Here is a 20,457-nt window from a genome sequence, read left to right on the forward strand (position 1 = left end):
TTTTGTTTCTATGGATTGCTGTGCCTCCTTAGCAGAATCTGTACCCACCGGTTACAGATTTCTTGACGTGAAGTACTAAACACCGTGGTGAGCGCTCCACCAACCCCCCCCCCCCCTTTTGTTTCAGTATGGAAGGCAATGTGCGATAAGCTGAAATACCACACGACCTGTGGAGCTGTTAGAAGATCGCTGCCATGGCTTTTTCATTTAACGCATATTTATCACTTGTTTAGAGAAATGTTAAATGCCTTGTAACAATCCCTGAGCTCGCCTGATTCTATGCTGCATCGTTCCATTGCAGAGATATTCACATTTGTTGTATTTAGAGTACAATATGTGACATCTCTGCTTCTATTTCAACTAGGCGGTTCTTCACAGTCTTCTCTGGGTGGGGTGCACTTTTACCCCTCCCAGACTCTGTCAATCACAGCTTTACAGTGTCTGATCGCTGAGCTGTGATTGGTAGTATAATGGAGAGGTGAAGGCATGCTAACAGAGAAGACTGAAGAAACACCCAGTAGCACAAGCTGAAATTTCACATACTGTGCTATAAAAGAAACGTGAATATCATTGCAATGGAACAACACAGCGTGATAAAAAAGAGCCGCTGGTTGCTAGGGAATCCCCACATATAATCAAGCTGTCTAGTAGCTGTCAATCATTCAGCTGCGGCAACGAAAACTAAATCTCTGAACACTTAGGCCGGCCTCACACTGGGCGTAAGACAATACGCCACGTATTATACGTCCGTACTACGGCCGTAATACGGAGAAATGTTCCCAAAATATTGATCCGTAGTCAGGGTGTGTCAGCGTATTTTGCGCATGGCATCCTCCGTATGTAATCCGTATGGCATCCGTACTGCGATATTTTCGCGCAGGCTTGCAAAACCGACATCTAATGGATTTATGTGCTCAAATGTTCGGGAAAACATATATACAGTATATATATATATATATATATATATATGTCATTGAGACACATATATATATATTCTGTATTTAGATTTCATTCAGCGCGATATGTGTTAAAAGCCGGTAATTCAATTACCGGCTTCTCATTTCTCCTGCACAAACCCGACAGGATATGAGACATGGTTTACATACAGTAAACCATCTCATATCCCCTTTTTTTTTGCATATTCCACACTACTAATGTTAGTAGTGTGTATGTGCAAAATTTCAGCGCTGTAGCTGCTGAAATAAAGGGTTAAATTGCGGGAAAAATTGGCGTGGGCTCCCGCGCAATTTTCTCCGCCAGAATGGTAAAGCCAGTGACTGAGGGCAGATATTAATAGCCAGGAGAGGGTCCATGGTTATTGGCCCCCCCGTGGCTACAAACATCTGCCCCCAGCCACCCCAGAAAAGGCACATCTGGAAGATGCGCCTATTCTGGCACTTGGCCACTCTCTTCCCACTCCCTGTAGCGGTGGGATATGGGGTAATGAAGGGTTAATGCCACCTTGCTATTGGAAGGTGACATTAAGCCAGATTAATAATGGAGAGGCGTCAATTATGACACCTATCCATTATTAATCCAATTGTTTGAAAGGGTTAAAAAAACACACACACATGATTTAAAAGTATTTTAATGAAATAAACACAGCGGTTGTTGTAATAATTTATTGTTCTCTCAATCCATCAGGAACACCCTCGCTTGGAAAAATAATAAACGCACAAGATACATACCTTCTGGTGAACCGTCTCGTCCCACGAAGTAATCCATCTGAAGGGGTTAACTAATATTACAGGCAGGAGCCCTGCTAAATGCAGCTGTGCTCCGTGCCTGTAATCCCCGGCGAATGAATGAAATGTAGGTCATTGACCTACATTTCCTTCAGTCGCGGTGAGGCGCCCTCTGGTGGATGTTCTCATGAACTGCAGCCTGGGAACTTTTTCCCACGCTCCAGGTCATATGAGGACATCCAGCAGAGGGCGCATCACCGCGACTGAAGGAAATGTAGGTCAATGACCTACATTTCATTCATTCGCCGGGGATTACAGGCACGGAGCACAGCTGCATTTAGCAGGGCTCCTGCCTGTAATATTAGTTAACCCCTTCAGATGGATTACTTCGTGGGACGAGACGGTTCACCAGAAGGTATGTATCTTGTGCGTTTATTATTTTTCCAAGCGAGGGTGTTCCTGATGGATTGAGAGAACAATAAATTATTACAACAACCGCTGTGTTTATTTCATTAAAATACTTTTAAATCATGTGTGTGTGTTTTTTTAACCCTTTCAAACAATTGGATTAATAATGGATAGGTGTCATAATTGACGCCTCTCCATTATTAATCTGGCTTAATGTCACCTTCCAATAGCAAGGTGGCATTAACCCTTCATTACCCCATATCCCACCGCTACAGGGAGTGGGAAGAGAGTGGCCAAGTGCCAGAATAGGCGCATCTTCCAGATGTGCCTTTTCTGGGGTGGCTGGGGGCAGATGTTTGTAGCCACGGGGGGGCCAATAACCATGGACCCTCTCCTGGCTATTAATATCTGCCCTCAGTCACTGGCTTTACCGCTCTGGCGGAGAAAATTGCGCGGGAGCCCACGCCAATTTTTTCCGCGATTTAACCCTTTATGTTAGCAGCTACAGCGCCCAAATTTTGCACATACACACTACTAACATTAGTAGTGTGGAATATGCAAAAAAAAAGGGGATATGAGATGGTTTACTGTATGTAAACCATGTCTCATATCCTGTCGGGTTTGTGCAGGAGAAATGAAAAGCCGGCAATTGAATTACCGACTTTTCACTAACACCGCTGCGTATTTCTCGCAAGTCACACTGCTGGTCAGTGTGGAATCCGTATTTTTCTCGCCCCCATAGACTTTCATTGGCGATTTTTTTTGCGCAATACGGTGACAAACGCAGCATGCTGCGATTTTGTACGGCCGTAGAAAGCCGTATAATACTGAACCGTAATATACGGCTAATAGGAGCAGCCCCATTGAGAATAATTGTGCAGTTTATTTTGCGAGTTTTACGGACGTAGTTTATGCGCTCATACGTCCGTAAAACTCGCTAGTGTGAGGCCGGCCTTACAAATACTCGTCGGACACCGAGCCACGAGTACACTTGCTCAACACTAGTACATAACTTAATTTTATGAGCAAGTGCTAGGTCCTCTTTAAAACAATCCTTGTAAAGCCAAAATAAGATTCCCATTCCATAGGATGCCCTGTTCCTTGTGGCTTTGTTGGTAACATCATGTGATCATTGTATTCTATTTTAAATTAGCCACATCGTGTACTGCTGTCAGTGCCATAGTTTGAGGCGCCCATTGCTTTTACCTGCTGTGAGCACATTCTTCTTGGCACATGCCATGTTGGGTCGTAATCCGGGTTTGTTTCCAATTCCTATAAGTTGGCAAGTAAATAGAAAGTGTCACTTTCACACGGAGTAGCACTAGGGCCGGGTAAAGTGGTATCATTCGAGTACGATGGGCCGTGGGGTGAGATTTAGACCTGGACAACCCCCCCCCCCCCCCATATGTTGGTGAGATGTATGGGCCCTTGTAGCATTCTAGATACCATACATCCGTGTTGACCGCCCAGGTAACGTCCCCCGTCCTGGACTCTTTCGGTAATGACCCCCATTCTGGGTCCCTTGCTAACATTTTCCCCCACCCTAGGCCCCTTTCCGGTACGGTCTCCCCAGCCTGGGCCCCTTTCCGGCACGGTGTCTCCAGCCTGGGGCCCCTTTCCGGCACGGCGTCTCCAGCCGGGGGACCCTTTCCGGCACGGCGTCTCCAGCCGTGGGGCCCCTTTCCGGCGCGGCGTCTCCAGCCGTGGGGCCCCTTTCCGGCGCGGCGTCTCCAGCCGTGGGGCCCCTTTCCGGCGCGGCGTCTCCAGCCGTGGGGCCCCTTTCCGGCGCGGCGTCTCCAGCCGTGGGGCCCCTTTCCGGCGCGGCGTCTCCAGCCGTGGGGCCCCTTTCCGGCGCGGCGTCTCCAGCCGTGGGGCCCCTTTCCGGCGCGGCGTCTCCAGCCGTGGGGCCCCATTCCGGCGCGGCGTCTCCAGCCGGGGGGCCCCTTTCCGGCGCGGCGTCTCCAGCCGGGGGGCCCCTTTCCGGCGCGGCGTCTCCAGCCGGGGGGCCCCTTTCCGGCGCGGCGTCTCCAGCCGGGGGGCCCCTTTCCGGCGCGGCGTCTCCAGCCGGGGGGCCCCTTTCCGGCGCGGCGTCTCCAGCCGGGGGGCCCCTTTCCTCTTCAGCAGATTTTAAAATGAAAAGAGCGGGTGTTCTGACCCTCTCCCATCTTCTGTAGCCGGAGCTGACAGACAGCAGATGACGTCACTACCATGCACCGCGCGTCACTGGCAGGCCGTCTTCTGCCGCCCTGATTGACTGACAGTAGGTATCGCTGTGCAGGGGCCGGGAGGTCTGCACATCACAATACATTTCACCTATATAATAATAATTATTTGTATTTATATAGCGCCAACATATTCCGCAGCCTGTGTGTGTCCTCGGACACTGAGGCGTCAGTGACTGTCCCTCCCCCATCCCCTGCTGTGTAAGATCCTGAGGGCAGGGTACCCCTCTCCATCCTGTCACTTTCTTCCTGCTAATGTGTCTTTGTATTTTATATGTAGACCCTTGTCACATGTGCAGCGTGCTGGCGCCTTATACATAATGCTACCCGGACAGTCCAGCAATATACAGAGACACGGTCCGTGCATCTCATGAACATGGCGGCGACACAGGTGACTGCATTACCATAGTTACCGGCGGCACTAGGACCGCGCCAGAGATGCACTGTCCCCTGTTCCTATTGGTCTCCTGGCTATATACAATCACCCAATCTACAGTGAGTTATTGCGCGATGTTCACATCGAGGCGTGAAGCGCAGGCGTGCTCCCATTGGCTGTATCCAGATGCAGGCCCATGTGTTTCCGCTTCCTGTCTCTGGCTGCCCGGAAGCGCCAGTCATCAGCAGCTGCACACGAGAAGGTACGGCGGGGCTTGTGGGTTACGTTATTTACGTGGAGCCCGGTGTAGCGGCCGCTTGGTACTGTACACATTGGCCTCATGGCGCCTGCTGTGCTCTCAGGCTTCTCACAAAGCTGCGGGGTTAAGGCTCCAGTGCTGGCAGACACCTGCTATATAGCAGGTTACATGGGAATCATTAGTGGCTGGACTAGTGTCCTCCGGACTACAGGTCCCAGCATGCCATGCCAGCCTCAGTGTACCGGTAGTACTGTGCCCTGAGTACAGCCCATGTGGCGGCTCCGGCCCCAGGATGGCCCGATCAGTGCTATCACTAATCTGCTGCTGTGCATGTCTTGCCGTCCCAAGATCTCTGCTTGCTGTCAGTGAGCTCCGGTCCTGGTCGTGCAGATCCGTCAGGTGCAGGGAAGAACTGCTGTGCAGGCGCTGGACGTGCTCCATGGATACAGCCCCACTAATAGAGAAATGGAATATGAATGTTGCCGGCCACAGGGGTTCCCCCATAACTGATGTTTCCACAGCACAGACGAGAACTGTCTGATCACTGGTGACCCCACCCCACCCATTATTTAGCACAGGTGACCCACCTCCCCACCATTCATTAGCACAGGTGACCCCCCCCCCACACCATTCATTAGCACAGGTGAATCTTCCCCCCCCCACCAATCATTAGCACATGTGAACTCCCCACCACCATGGATTAGCACAGGTGACCCCCCCCCACCATTCATTAGCACAGTGACCCCCCCCCCCCCATTCATTAGCACAGGTGACCCACCTCCCCACCATTCATTAGCACAGGTGACCCCCCCCCACACCATTCATTAGCACAGGTGAATCTTCCCCCCCCCCCCACCAATCATTAGCACATGTGAACCCCCCACCACCATGGATTAGCACAGGTGAACCCCCCACCATTCATTAGCACAGGTGAATCTTCCCCCCCTCACCAATCATTAGCACATGTGAACCCCCCACCACCATGGATTAGCACAGGTGACCCCCCCCCACCATTCATTAGCACAGTGACCCCCCCCCCCATTCATTAGCACAGTGACACCCCCCCCCCCATTCATTAGCACAGTGACCCCCCCCCCCCCCCATTCATTAGCACAGTGACCCCCCAGCATTCATTAGCACTGTGGCCCCCTTCCTCTTCAGTCTCCTTTGAGTGAAGTGTCATGGTCACAGCTGCACTCTCGGGAGCCTGCAGCCATAGCTGAGCACACGGGTGTCTTTTTCTGTTAAGTCTCATGGACATTGGAAGGCGCAGGACTGGTGACGGCCATTGACATCACTATAAGGCCTCTTTCACACTTCTGTCTTTTTCCTCCCGTCGAAATCCGTCGAGTTTTGAAAAAACAGGATCCTGCAAATTTTTTGCTGAATCCTTTTTTTCCCCATAGACTTGTATTAGTGACGGATTGTGATGGATGGCCTTCCGTTTCATCCATCGTGCACTGGATCCGTTGGGAAATAGCGGTCCGTTGTGCGGAGAGAATGTTCAGAGGAACGTTTTCTCTGCACGTCGGAAAATCGCTCAGCAACGGATCCTGCGCTGTCCGTCGTCGGCTACAATGGAAGCCTATGGACGCAGGATCTGTCGCTGACCGTCACACACAGGAATCCAGTGACGTATCCCGTTTTTTCCCTCTGAGCGTGCCCGGAAGGATTTTCGAGTCTGGGAAATCTTTCTCTCTCTTTCTTTCTCTCTCTCTCACTTTTTCTCTCTCTCTCTCCAGAATTTTATGCATTAAAATTCAGGTACTACCGATTTCGACGGATCCCTCAGGTTACTGGATGCGTTACATCCTTTTGCCAATATTTTTACAACGTCCGTCGAGACGTCACGCTGACGCATTGTGACGTCCGTCTCAAGACGGAAGTGTGAAAGAAGCCTAACTTTGGCTCCAAGGTATTTATCCGGCATCCAATGATTCTACCCATCCAGCACTTACTACACTGCTACATGTAGTATACAAGGTCTCACCCTCATATACACTTTACCGTGACCGACCAGTCATCCAGGATGTCCCCTCCCCCGCTCTCATTCTGACATTTCACTAGTGATTGCCTGTTTCCTATTGCAGGTTTCCAACTGTAATGTGACCCGAGCCCACCATGGCCGACCTGAGGAAGCCACACACAGATCCAGACAGGTAACTTCAGATGGTGAAATGTGTGGTGCTTGTTGCAGCGTCATCAGGTCTAATCTGGGTAAATCTGCGACCACACTGGATGTAATCGGATACAGACACGATGCGCCAGCGCACTGTGATTAATGAATGCATGAACTCCAATATTGCTGTAGACATTAACCCCTTCACCCCCAAGGGTGGTTTGCACGTTAATGACCAGGCCAATTTTTACAATTCTGACCACTGTCCCTTTATGAGGTTATAACTCTGGAACGCTTCAACGGATCCTGGTGATTCTGACACTGTTTTCTCGTGACATATTGTACTTCATGATAGTGGTAAAATTTCTTCGATATAACTTGCGTTTATTTGTGAAAAAAACGGATATTTGGCGAATATTTTGAAAATTTCGCATTTTTCCAACTTTGAATTTTTATGCCCTTAAATCACAGACATTTGTCACGCAAAATACTTAATAAGTAACATTTCCCACATGTCTACTTTACATCAGCACAATTTTGGAACCAAATTTATTTTTTGTTAGGGAGTTATAAGGGTTAAAAGTTGACCAGAAATTTCTCATTTTTACAACACCATTTTTTTTTAGAGACCACATCTCATTTGAAGTCATTTTGAGGGGTCTATATGACAGAAAATACCCAAGTGTGACACCATTCTAAAAACTGCACCCCTCAAGGTGCTCAAAACCACATTCAAGAAATTTATTAACCCTTCAAGTGTTTCACAGGAATTTTTGGAATGTTTAAATAAAAATGAACATTTAACTTTTTTTCACACAAAATTTATTTCAGCTCCAATTTGTTTTATTTTACCAAGGGTAACATGAGAAAATGGACCCCAAAAGTTGTTGTACAATTTGTCCTGAGTACGCTGATACCCCATATGTGGGGGTAAACCACTGTTTGGGCGCATGGCAGAGCTCGGAAGGAAAGGAGCGCCATTTGACTTTTCAATGCAAAATTGACTGGAATTGACATGGGACGCCATGTTGCGTTTGGAGAGCCCCTGATGTGCCTAAACATTGAAACCCCCCACAAGTGACACCATTTTGGAAAGTAGACCCCCTAAGGAACTTATCTAGATGTGTGGTGAGCACTTTGACCCAACAAGTGCTTCACAGAAGTTTATAATGCAGAGCCGTAAAAATAAAAAATCATATTTTTTCACAAAAATGACCTTTCGCCCCCATTTTTTTATTTTCCCAAGGGTAAGAAAAGAAATTAGACCACAAAAGTTGTTGTGCAATTTGTCCTGAGTACGACGATACCCCATATGTGGGGGTAAACCACTGTTTGGGCGCATAGCAGAGCTCGGAAGGGAAAGAGCGCTATTTTACTTTTCAATGCAAAATTGACTGGAATTAAGATGGGACGCCATGTTGCGTTTGGAGAGCCCCTGATGTGCCTAAACATTAAAACCGCCCACAAGTGACACCATTTTGGAAAGTAGACCCCCTAAGGAACTTATCTAGATGTGTTTTGAGAGCTTTGAACCCCCAAGTGGTTCACTGCAGTTTATAACGCAGAGCCGTGAAAATAAAAATTCCTCTTTTTTTTCACAGAAATGATTTTTTAGCCCCCAGCTTTGTATTTTTACAAGCGTAACATAATAAATTGGACCCCAAAAGTTGTTGTCCAATTTGTCCTGAGTACGCTGATACCCCATATGTGGGGGGGAACCACTGTTTGGGCGCATGACAGAGCTCGGAAGGGAAGGAGCGCCATTTGGAATGCAGACTTAAATGGATTGGTCTGCAGGCGTCACGTTGCATTTGCAGAGCCCCTGATGTACCCAAACAGTAGAAACCCCCCACAAGTGACCCCAAATTGGAAACTAGACCTCCCAAGGAACTTATCTAGATGTGTTGTGAGAACTTTGAACCCCCAAGTGTTTCACTACAGTTTATAACGCAGAGCCGTGAAAATAAAAATTCCTCTTTTTTTCACAGAAATGATTTTTTAGCCCCCAGCTTTGTATTTTTACAAGGGTAACATAATAAATTGGACCCCAAAAGTTGTTGTCCAATTTGTCCTGAGTACGCTGATACCCCATATGTGGGGGGGAACCACTGTTTGGGCGCATGACAGAGCTCGGAAGGGAAGGAGCGCCATTTGGAATGCAGACTTAAATGGATTGGTCTGCAGGCGTCACGTTGCATTTGCAGAGCCCCTGATGTACCCAAACAGTAGAAACCCCCCACAAGTGACCCCATATTGGAAACTAGACCTCCCAAGGAACTTATCTAGATGTGTTGTGAGAACTTTGAACCCCCAAGTGTTTCACTACAGTTTATAATGCAGAGCCGTGAAAATAAAAATTATTTTTTTTTTCACAAAAATGATTTTTTAGCCCCCAGTTTTGTATTTTCACAAGGTAACAGGATAAATTGGACCCCAAAAGATGTTGTCCAATTTGTCCTGAGTACGCCGATACCCCATATGTTGGGGTAAACCCCTGTTTGGGTACACGGGAGAGCTCTGAAGGGAAGGAGCACTGTTTTACTTTTTCAACGCAGAATTGTCTGGAATTGAGATCGGATGCTATGTCCCGTTTGGAGAGCCCGTGATGTGCCTAAACAGTGGAAACCCCCCAATTATAACTGAAACCCTAATCCAAACACACCCCTTACCCTAATCCCAACGGTAACCCTAACCACACCCCTAACCCTAATCCCAACCCTATTCCCAACCGTAACTTTAGCCCCAACCCTAACTGTAGCCTTAACCCTAGCCCTAACCCTAGCCCTAGCAATAACCCTAACCCTAGCAGTAACCGTAACCCTAACCCTAATGGGAAAATGGAAATAAATACATTTTTTTTATTTTTCCCTAACTAAGTGGGTGATGAAGGGGGGTTTGATTTACTTTTATAGCGGGTTATTTAGCGGATTTTTATGATTGGCAGCCGTCACACACTGAAAGACGCTTTTTATTGCAAAAAATATTTTTTGCGTTACCACATTTTGAGAGCTATAATTTTTCCATATTTGAGTCCACAGAGTCATGTGAGGTCTTGTTTTTTGCGGGACGAGTTGACGTTTTTATTGCTAACATTTTCGGGCACATGACATTTTTTGATCGCTTTTTATTCAGATTTTTGTGAGGCAGAATGATCAAAAACCAGCTATTCATGAATTTCTTTTGGGGGAGGCGTTTATACCGTTCCGCGTTTGGTAAAATTGATAAAGCAGTTTTATTCTTCGGGTCAGTACGATTACAGCGATACCTCATTTATATCATTTTTTTATGTTTTGGCGCTTTTATACGATAAAAGCTATTTTATATTTTGGTATCGCTTTATTCTCAGGACTATAACTTTTTTATTTTTTTGCTGATGATGCTGTATGGCGGCTCGTTTTTTGCGGGACAAGATGAGGTTTTCAGCGGTACCATGGTTATTTATATCTGTCTTTTTGATCGCGTGTTATTCCACTTTTTGTTCGGCGGTATGATAATAAAGCGTCGTTTTTTGCCTCGTTTTTTTTTTTTTTTCTCACGGTGTTTACTGAAGGGGTTAACTAGTGGGGCAGTTTTATAGGTTGGGTCGTTACGGACGCGGCGATACTAAATATGTGTACTTTTATTGTTTTTTTTTTTTATTTAGATAAAGTATTTATGGGAATAATATATATATATTTTTTCTTTATTTAGGAATTTATTTATTTTTTTACACATGTGGAAAATTTTTTTTTTTACTTTGTCCCAGGGGGGGACATCACAGATCGGTGATCTGACAGTGTGCACAGCACTCTGTCAGATCGGCGATCTGCTGTGCAGGGCTGCAGGCTTACCAGCGCCTGCTCTGAGCAGGCACTCGGTAAGCCACCTCCCTCCCTGCAGGACCCGGATGCCGCGGCCATCTTGGATCCGGGACCTGCGGCGAGGAGGGAGGTAGGAGACCCTCGGAGCAAGGCGATCACATCGCGTTGCTCCGGGGGTCTCAGGGAAGCCCGCAGGGAGCCCCCTCCCTGCGCGATGCTTCCCTATACCGCCGGTACACCGCGATCATGTTTGATCGCGGTGTGCCGGGGGTTAATGTGCCGGGGGCGGTCCGTGACCGCTCCTGGCACATAGTGCCGGATGTCAGCTGCGATATGCAGCTGACACTCGGCCGCGATCGGCCGCGCTCCCCCCGTGAGCGCGGCCGATCGCGTATGACGTACTATCCCGTCGGTGGTCATACGGGCCCACCCCACCTCGACGGGATAGTACGTCAGATGTCAGAAAGGGGTTAAAGGGGTTTTCCCGCAAACAAAAGTTCATTTTAATCAACAGATCTTGGAATAATTCCACAATTGGATGTGTTTAAATTATATGTTCCTGTGCTGAGATAATCTTATAAATGTGTCCCTGCTGTGTAATGGCCGTGTCTGACTGTTCTGATCATACCACAGCTCCTGGGCAGGGGAGGAAGCAGAAGAGTATACAGACAGGACGGGATGGGATCACAGCTGATTCTTTCTGTGAGGTAAAATATCTCCCTGCCTGTTTAAAACAATATTTTACCTCAGAAAGAATCAGCAGTGATCCCCAGCTGTCCTGTCCTTATAATGTTCTGCGTCCTCCCCTGCTCAGGAGCTATGATACGATCAGACCATGTCCCTGCACGGCAGTTACACAGTACACAGCAGGGACACATTTATAAGATTACTAGCTGTACTACCCGGCTTCGCCCGGGTTAATGACTGCTGTTAGCAAAATAGAATGTGTTAACAAAAATTTATTCTGCACACAAAAACCACAAAACAAATAGATAGAAATGTAATTATTAAAAGGCAAAAACTAAGCTAATAGAAGCATTTCACAACATATATTAGCTTTGTTATACTGAGAATGTCTTTGTTGCCTATATTAACCAATCAGTGCTCAGGTTAATTAACTGTAGCAAAATAGAAGCTGAGCTGTGATTGGTTGCTATTGGCAGCCTGATAAATCCCCAGCCAACAGGAAGCCCACGCCCTGGCAGTATATATTAGCTCACACATACACATAATAGACAGGTCATCTGACTGACAGCTGCCATATTTCCTATATGGTACATTTGTTGCTCTTGTAGTTTGTCTGCTTATTAATCAGATTTTTATTTTTGAAGGACAATACCAGACTTGTGTGTGTTTTAGGGCGAGTTTCATGTGTCAAGTTGTGTGTGTTGAGTTGCGTGTGGCGACATGCATGTAGCGACTTTTGTGAGATGAGTTTTGTGTGGCGACATGCGTGTAGCAACATTTTGTGTGTCGAGTTGCATGTGACAGGTTAGTGTAGCAAGTTGTGTGCAGCAAGATTTGTGCATGGCGAGTTTTGCGCGTGGCGAGTTTTATGTGTGGTGCGTTTTGAGTATGTGCAAGTTTTGTGTGAGGCAACTTTTGCATGTGGTGCAACTTTTGTACATGTGGCAATTTTTCTGTGTGTGCAAGTTTTGCATGAGGTGAGTTTTGCACGTGTGGCGAGTTTTGCGTGAGCCTAGTTTTGCATATGGCGAGTTTTGCATGTAGCGAGTTTTGAGTGGTGACTTTTGTGTTTCGACTTTTATGTGGCGAGGTTGGTGTGTGTGTGTGGTGAAATGTGTGCTGAGGGTGGTATATGTGTTCAAGCACGTGGTAGTGTGTGGCGCATTTTGTGTTTGTGTTCATATCCCCGTGTGTGGTGATTATCCCATGTCGGGGCCCCACCTTAGCAACTGTACGGTATATACGCTTTGGCGCCATCGCTCTCATTCTTTAAGTCCTCATTGTTCACATCTGGGAGCTGTCAATTTTCCTCCAACACTTTTCCCTTCACTTTTTCCCCATTATGTAGATAGGGGCAAAATTGTTTGGTGAATTGGAACGCGCGGGGTTAAAATTTCACCTCACAACATAGCCTATGACGCTCTCGGGGTCCAGACTTGTGACTGTGCAAAATTTTGTGGCTGTAGCTGCGACGGTGCAGATGCCAATCCCGGACATACACACATACATACATACACACACATTCAGCTTTATATATTAGATATACCTGTATGTAATCTCCTGTATATAGTATATACCTGTGTCATCTCACCTATATATAGTATATATCTGTGTGTCATCTCCTGTATATAGTATATACCTGTATGTCATCTCCTCCTATACATAGCATATACCTGTATGTCATCTCCTCCTGTATATACTATATACCTGTAGGTAATCTGCTCCTGTATATAGTATATACCTGTGTGTCATCTCCTCCTGTATATAGTATATACCTGTATGTCATCTCCTCCTGTATGTAGTATGTACCTGTATGTCATCTCCTCCTCTATATAGTATATACCTGTGTGTCATCTCTCCTGTATATAGTATATATCTGTGTGTCATCTCCTCCTGTATATAGTATATACCTGTGTCATCTCCCCTGTAAATAGTATATACCTGTGTGTCATCTCCTCCTGTATATAGTATATATCTGTATGTCATCTCCTCCTGTATTAGCCCTCGTTCACACGTTATTTGGTCAGTATTTTTACCTCCGTATTTGTAAGCTAAAATGGCAGCCTGATAAATCCCCAGCCAACAGTAAGCCCACCCCCTGGCAGTATATATTAGCTCACACATACACATAATAGACAGGTCACGTGACTGACAGCTGCCAGATTCCTATATGGTACATTTGTTGCTCTTGTAGTTTGTCTGCTTATTAATCAGATTTTTATTTTTGAAGGATAATACCAGGCTTGTGTGTGTTTTAGGGCGAGTTTCGTGTGTCAAGTTGTGTGTGTTGAGTTGCGTGTGGCGACATGCATGTAGCGACTTTTGTGAGATGAGTTTTGTGTGGCGACATGCGTGTAGCAACTTTTTGTGTGTCGAGTTGCATGTGACAGGTTAGTGTAGCAAGTTGTGTGCAGCAAGTTTTGCGCATGGCGAATTTTATGTGTGGTGCCTTTTGAGTATGTGCAAGTTTTGTGTGAGGCAACTTTTGCATGTGTTGCAACTTTTGTGCATGTGGCAATTTTTCTGCGTGTGGCAATTTTTCTGCGTGTGCAAGTTTTGCGTGTGGCGAGTTTTCCATGAGGTGAGTTTTGCACGTGTGGCGAGTTTTGCATGTGGAGAGTTTTGCGCGTGGCGAGTTTTGAGCGGCGACTTTTGTGTTTCTACTTTTATGTGGCGAGGTTGGTGTATGTGTGGTGAAATGTGCGCTGAGGGTGGTATATGTGTTCGAGCACGTGGTAGTGTGTGGCGCATTTTGTGTGTGTGTTCATATCCCCGTGGTGGTGTGGTGATTATCCCATGTCGGGGCCCCACCTTAGCAACTGTACAGTATATACTCTTTGGCGCCATCGCTGTCATTCTTTAAGTCCCCCTTGTTCACATCTGGCAGCTGTTAATTTGCCTCCAACACTTTTCCTTTCACTTTTTCCCCATTATGTAGATAGGGGCAAAATTGTTTGGTGAATTGGAAAGCGCGGGGTTAAAATTTCACCTCACAACATAGCTTTGACGCTCTCGGGGTCCAGACGTGTGACTGTGCAAAATTTTGTGCCTGTAGCTGCGACGGTTCAGATGCCAATCCCGGACATACACACACACATACATTCAGCTTTATATATTAGATCTCAGCACAGGAACATTAAACACATCCAATTGTGGAAATTATTAGTATTCCAAGATCTATTGACTTAAATGAACTTTTGTTCATGCGAAGACCTCTTTAAATACATAAAGTAGTTAGTGTTTTTTGATCAAAGAGAGCAAAGGCGGGGGGCGTGGCCAGCAGCTGAAGGAGCAGGACGTGTTCTCCCTGAGCGCCTCTGCTAGATGCAACTATCTAACTCAATCAAAAGATTTGATGACCCATCCACACAATTTGAAGGTGTCATTCATCAATCCTTCGGCCCAGAAGTCATTTCCTCATCACCTGGACCAAAAACCAGTGCTTTAAGCACAATAACAACCTGAGGCCTACAGACAGACCTGAAGCCTGCCAGAAGACTGCTTTTCCCGCCAACCGAGGGTCGCTCCCGAAGTGGATTCTGATTTAAGCCAGCCTGCGGTGGTGAATCCCCCCCTAAACAATCAGGGTCCCGGTGGACTGTCCGGAACGAGCTGTGGCGCTTGGAGGAGAGACAGCGTTCCACTGGGTACTCACCTGTTGGCGGAGGGTATCGGAGTTGTGGCGTTCCCCCCTCCGGTCGCGTCTCCCGACAACCTGGTTTCCCGCCGCCAACACCATCAAGGGACTTGTCGCTGGAGGAGACTCGTCCACCTAATTGGCTGCTTCTCCCGACGGTGGCGGTGGTGCTGCGGAGTGCAGGTGCTGGTCGGCTGCCCCACGTGGTGGGCTTCCTCCCGACGCCATCTTGGAGAGGGTGAGTGGAGCAGTAATTTTCGTCCGGGAGCAATCCAGCAGGGGGGCAGCAGAGACGAGCTCTGACCAACTCATGTGAGCAGACAGAGCCATAATACGTACTTCAGCTGCATGAATAGTACTCTGCTGACACCTTGTGGCGACACACTGTTACTACACCATCATTTTACTTCAGAATCCTATTAAACTCTCAGCTGCCATATTAAAATTACTATATTGTTAATGGCTTAAATCCAGCACCCCCCTAATCCCTGCAAGGGACAACGTACAGCATGCATTTCCCTTGACTCTATCTCTCTTTAAGCTGGCCGTATAATACTGTGGTTCTCTATCTAATTTCACCGCTCCTATGACTAAGCAACGCAGAACCAACTCCAGGCACGCTAGCAATAGGTTCCAGGCGCTAACTGATCTAGAGGACGCTATGTCTCCAGGGCCACATTCCCAGTCTGAATCCTCCAACTCCTCCATAATGGATGGAGCAGAGCCCGATACAATTCCAGCCTCTACCACCAAGATCCCAAGTACTCAAACCCAGGATCATAATGCCCTACTCTCACTATTCCAGTCTATTTTACATACGGAACTATCCAAAATGTCCGATAAACTGACTAAAGACTTAACGAAAGAGATTAGGGAGCTGGGATCTCGTACCTCTGACCTAGAAGATAAAATGGACTCTGCTCTAGCCAACATCGCTACCCATGAAAAAGATATGGAGTCGCTTCATGAAGAGATATATACCCTCAACAACAGGCTGGAGGATTTCGAGAACCGAGCCCGCAGAGGCAATATCAGAATTAGAGGTCTGCCAGAGTCCATTACAGACCTCCAGTCTACGGCCACAGCTCTGTTCCAAGAACTTCTACCCGGCATTTCTATTGAACGCCTTGAGATGGACCGTATTCACAGAGCCTTAACCAGGAAAAACCCCAATGGCCCTCCGAGAGACATAATATTAAAACTTCATTATTATAAAACCAAAGATCAACTTCTTCAAGCTGCGAGAAAATCAGCATCACTGGTCTTCCAGGGGCACCCTTACGAACTGTTTCCAGATCTGGCCCCTACTACTATTGCGAAAAGGCGGGCAATGAAGCCATATTTAGAAGTTCTACGTTCCAAAAATATTAAGTATCGTTGGGGATTCCCCTTTAAGCTGATGTATACCCATGGCGAGATGGTACACACGGTCCTTTCCCCAGAGGGCGCATGCCGCTGCCTCACCAAACTGCAGCTTATGAATCTCCCCTCGCCCTCACCGCCTTCTTCGTCATTGCCACGGTCGGGAGACAGACAAACCCGATAAGCAAGCTTCATCGGGCCCCCCTGAGACCCTACAATCAATATAACTCTTTTGCGAGCTCTAACCCATACCTGGGTAATTCTGAATGCTGCCTTAGAATCCCTTGGTAACATTACTAACCTATGACTCCTAATTGTTGAATAGCTGACAGAAAGTTCATGTTAAAGTTATTATTGCATGTCAATGTTTTTTTTTCTATTCAATGGTTTTTGAATGTTTTTCAGTTTTTTTTTTCTATGATTCTCTGGTGTTTATGGCCTTAACGGGACATCTTCTCGGAATCCAGATCCGAAATGTTATTTTTCTGTCACGAATGCCCGAGAAAGTTTATTTCTCCTATTATGCATCGCTGTTTTACTTTTATCCTCAGGTTTTCGTTACCAACTGCATGTCAAGAAGTGTTGTCAGTATTTTATTCTGGCTGATTGTTTTTTTTTTTTTAAAGCCACCCTTACGGGGCTAGCTTGGTGTGCAGCCTATATGTTGACCCAGTATAATGTTAAGCCCTATTGGCGTTCCGCATAGCCAGCTTTCCCTCACCTGTCCTACCCTCCCTACCTGCCTAAAAATTACTAGTTCTAGTTTAAAACGCGTTGTCCCTAACTAGTCCTTATGTCCCTACAGTGTCTCTATACACTGCTGCTCAGCACGCCGTGCTTAGCCAATGTTGTAGTTATCCCTGCCCTCCCTACATCCCAGTTATGCCTGACCCGTTCTATTTATGTTGACCTGATCACCCAACACTTCTTCCCCTTCTACCACCCGAGTAAACTTTGTCCATCTCGCCGGAGCATAAGGGCCTCTTCTACTTCCCGCCCCATGCCACGTTTGATAGTTACCATAAGTGATTCTCATATCCTCCTACCATGCCGCTAACGATTATTTCGCACAATGTACGGGGCCTTAATTCTCCACACAAACGTACCAAGGCCTTTCGCTATTATAGGTCTCAACGGGCTGATGTGGTCTGCCTCCAAGAAACGCACTTCTCGGCTAGCTCCTATCCGAAGTTTCTATCCACTTCCTACCCATTATATTATTTAGCTAATGCCCCAAATAAAACTAAAGGCGTGGCCATCTGTTTTAAGAGGTCCGTCCCCTTTGTCTTTAAATCTTTAGTAGCCGATAAAGAGGGCCGTTACTTAAAGGGAACCTGTCACCACGTTTTTGGAAGATGGGATAAAAATAGCGTTAAATAGGGGCAGAGGTGGGCGTTACATTAGTGTGTTTGTTATGCGTTTATTACCCACCTAAGTTGCCGAAATACCTTTGCAAAGTCTCCGTTTTCGCCTGTCAATCAGGCTGGTCTGGTCAAAAGGGCGTGTTGTCTTCCCCCAGATTTTGCGTAGTTTTCCGTTGGTGGCGTAGTGGTGTGCGCATGCCCAAGGTCCCGAATCCTCTGCCAGGGTTATTTAAAAGAGCGCGCTGTTCGTTATTTCATTGGTGATCGGTGGGCGCGGCCATCTTCCTTTGGCCGCGCGTGCGCAGAAGCGGCGCTCTGCTGGCCGCGGCTTCAGGAAAATGGCCGCCGCGATATCCATCTGCGCACGCGCGGCATCCCGCGGCCATTTTCCTGAAGCCGCGGCCAGCAGAGCGCCGCTTCTGCGCACGCGCGGCCAAAGGAAGATGGCCGCGCCCACCGATCACCAATGAAATAAGGAACAGCGCGCTCTTTTAAATCCCCTGGCAGAGGATTCGGGACCTTGGGCATGCGCACACCACTACGCCACCAACGGAAAACTACGCAAAATCTGGGGGAAGACAACACGCCCTTTTGACCAGACCAGCCTGATTGACAGGCGAAAACGGAGACTTTGCAAAGGTATTTCGGCAACTTAGGTGGGTAATAAACGCATAACAAACACACTAATGTAACGCCCACCTCTGCCCCTATTTAACGCTATTTTTATCCCATCTTCCAAAAACGTGGTGACAGGTTCCCTTTAATAGTTTCAGGCTCCATTACGGATGAACTGATAACTATTGTCTCATATTATGCCCCTAACACTCATCAATCCGCCTTTTTCTCCCAGTTGTGCGAATTAATCACCGAGCACGCCCAGGGAACCACGATACTTTGTGGCGATTCTAACTGTATACTCAAACCTAATTTGGATAGGTCAATTAACGCACAATCCCCTGCTACCCCATCGCCGCCTACGTCAGTGGACTCGACCTCCCTTAATAAACTCCTTTCCCAATATCACTGGGTGGACCTGTGGAGGGACTTGCACCCTTCGTTTTGAGACTATACGTATTTTTCCCCAAGACATTTAGTCCATACTAGAATAGACCATATACAGTGCCTAAAAGTAGTATTCAACCCCCTGCAGGTTTAATAAGATGCAAATAAGTTAGAGCCTTCAAACTTCAAACAAGAGCAGGATTTATTAACAGATGCATAAATCTTACAAACCAAAAAGTTTTGTTGCTCAGTTAAAATTTTATAAATTTTAAACATAAAAGTGTGGGTCAATTATTATTCAACCCCTAGGTTTAATATTTTGTGGAATAACCTTTGTTTGCAATTACAGCTAATAATCTTCTTTTATAAGACCTGATCAGGCCGGCACAGGTCTCTGGAGTTTATCTTGGCCCACTCCTCCATGCAGATCTTCTCCAAGTTATCTAGGTTCTTTGGGTGTCTCATGTGGACTTTAATCTTGAGCTCCTTCCACAAGTTTTCAATTGGGTTAAGGTCAGGAGACTGACTAGGCCACTGCAACACCTTGATTTTTTGCCTCTTGAACCAGGCCTTGGTTTTCTTGGCTGTGTGCTTTGGGTCGTTGTCTTGTTGGAAGATGAAATGACGACCCATTTTAAGATCCTTGATGGAGGAGCGGAGGTTCTTGGCCAAAATCTCCAGGTAGGCCGTGCTATCCATCTTCCCATGGATGCGGACCAGATGGCCAGGCCCCTTGGCTGAGAAACAGCCCCACAGCATGATGCTGCCACCACCATGCTTGACTGTAGGGATGGTATTCTTGGGGTCGTATGCAGTGCCATCCAGTCTCCAAACGTCAAGTGTGTGGTTGGCACCAAAGATCTCGATCTTGGTCTCATCAGACCAGAGAACCTTGAACCAGTCAGTCTCAGAGTCCTCCAAGTGATCATGAGCAAACTGTAGACGAGCCTTGACATGACGCTTTGAAAGTAAAGGTACCTTACGGGCTCGTCTGGAACGGAGACCATTGCGGTGGAGTACGTTACTTATGGTATTGACTGAAACCAATGTCCCCACTGCCATGAGATCTTCCCGGAGCTCCTTCCTTGTTGTCCTTGGGTTAGCCTTGACTCTTCGGACAAGCCTGGCCTCGGCACGGGAGGAAACTTTCAAAGGCTGTCCAGGCCGTGGAAGGCTAACAGTAGTTCCATAAGCCTTCCACTTCCGGATGATGCTCCCAATAGTGGAGACAGGTAGGCCCAACTCCTTGGAAAGGGTTTTGTACCCCTTGCCAGCCTTGTGACCCTCCACGATCTTGTCTCTGATGGCCTTGGAATGCTCCTTTGTCTTTCCCATGTTGACCATGTTTGAGTGCTGTTCACAAGTTTGGGGAGGGTCTTAAATGGTCAGAAAAGGCTGGAAAAAGAGATAATTAATCCAAACATGTGAAGCTCATTGTTCTTTGTGCCTGAACTACTTCTTAATACTTTAGGGGAACCAAACAGAATTCTGGTGGGTTGAGGGGTTGAATAATAAATGACCCTCTGAAAAGACTTT

The 20,457-nt window shown here is 46.9% G+C and overlaps 1 protein-coding gene across 2 annotated transcripts in view; it reads left to right on the forward strand.

Moving 5' to 3' along the window:
• Positions 1-4,841: 4,841 nt before the first annotated feature.
• The window catches only part of SRP19 (signal recognition particle 19), a 36,665-nt gene continuing 21,049 nt past the window's right edge, over positions 4,842-20,457 (forward strand). Inside the window, exons 1-2 of one of the 2 annotated variants that reach the window (XM_077290412.1) lie at positions 4,842-4,953; positions 7,041-7,109. In XM_077290412.1, coding sequence (XP_077146527.1) covers positions 7,072-7,109 — 38 coding nt within the window. In that variant the 5' untranslated portion in view covers positions 4,842-4,953; positions 7,041-7,071. The remainder of the gene's footprint in view (positions 4,954-7,040; positions 7,110-20,457) is intronic. The other variant, XM_077290420.1, reaches the window with a different exon arrangement.

Source organism: Ranitomeya variabilis, chromosome 1 (genome assembly GCF_051348905.1).
Source record: "Ranitomeya variabilis isolate aRanVar5 chromosome 1, aRanVar5.hap1, whole genome shotgun sequence".
Classification (NCBI taxonomy): Eukaryota; Metazoa; Chordata; class Amphibia; order Anura; family Dendrobatidae; genus Ranitomeya; species Ranitomeya variabilis.